This window comes from Mizuhopecten yessoensis, unplaced genomic scaffold (assembly GCF_002113885.1).
Source record: "Mizuhopecten yessoensis strain PY_sf001 unplaced genomic scaffold, ASM211388v2 scaffold8983, whole genome shotgun sequence".
Taxonomy (NCBI): Eukaryota; Metazoa; Mollusca; class Bivalvia; order Pectinida; family Pectinidae; genus Mizuhopecten; species Mizuhopecten yessoensis.
The window spans coordinates 31,908-32,592 of NW_018407820.1; the positions used below are offsets into that span (position 1 = coordinate 31,908).

General features: G+C 42.2%; 1 protein-coding gene across 1 annotated transcript in view; it reads left to right on the forward strand.

The window, feature by feature from the left end:
* Positions 1-307, forward strand: part of LOC110456960 — an 8,133-nt gene extending 7,826 nt beyond the window's left edge. Inside the window, exon 2 of the mRNA XM_021508030.1 lies at positions 288-307. Within this exon, the coding sequence (XP_021363705.1) occupies positions 288-307 (20 nt within the window). The remainder of the gene's footprint in view (positions 1-287) is intronic.
* Positions 308-685: the final 378 nt, after the last annotated feature.

Consider the following 685-nt stretch of genomic DNA (forward strand, 5'->3'; position numbering starts at 1 on the left):
GTGGCGGCCATATTGGATTTCTGATCGACCCGAAAAATAACAACACTTTGTCAGGACCATGAGGCGATCATTCCTACCAACTTTCAGTTCAATCGGCCCAGCAGAACTTGACTTTAAGTTTGAAATGTAAAATGTTAACGGACGACGGACGACGGACGACGACGGACGAAAACGGATAGCAATAGGTCACTTGAGCTAAAGCTCAGGTGACCTAATAAAATACTTGTGAGCTGTGATTCCCAGGAAGTTACATGTGAATACAAAATTATTTTCTTGTATCTTTTTAGTATGTCTCCCCTTCGAATGAATGATCTTGTAACGTTGTGTAACTTTTAAACCGTCGAAGATATCATGATGAAACTTCATACATGCATCACCCAGAGAGAATGTGCAGTGCAATGTAAGTAGGTCACTGATCTTGACCTCAAGGTCAAAAGTCGAACAAATGTATGCAACAACACATGGTGTTAACAAGCATTTTCTGAGTGGATAAGCACCATCCCCAAGTATGTGATGAACCATGTTGCATTTGGCCAACCCATCGGTCCATAAGTCCGAGTTTTTTAAAACCCTGGCATCGAGGACACTTCCTGGGTATCCAGCAGAAGCGTGGGAAAACAACATGTTATGCCTGCACACGCATTGAAGTTGTAAAGAGTGGTAACATTTTCTGTTCACATGTGAC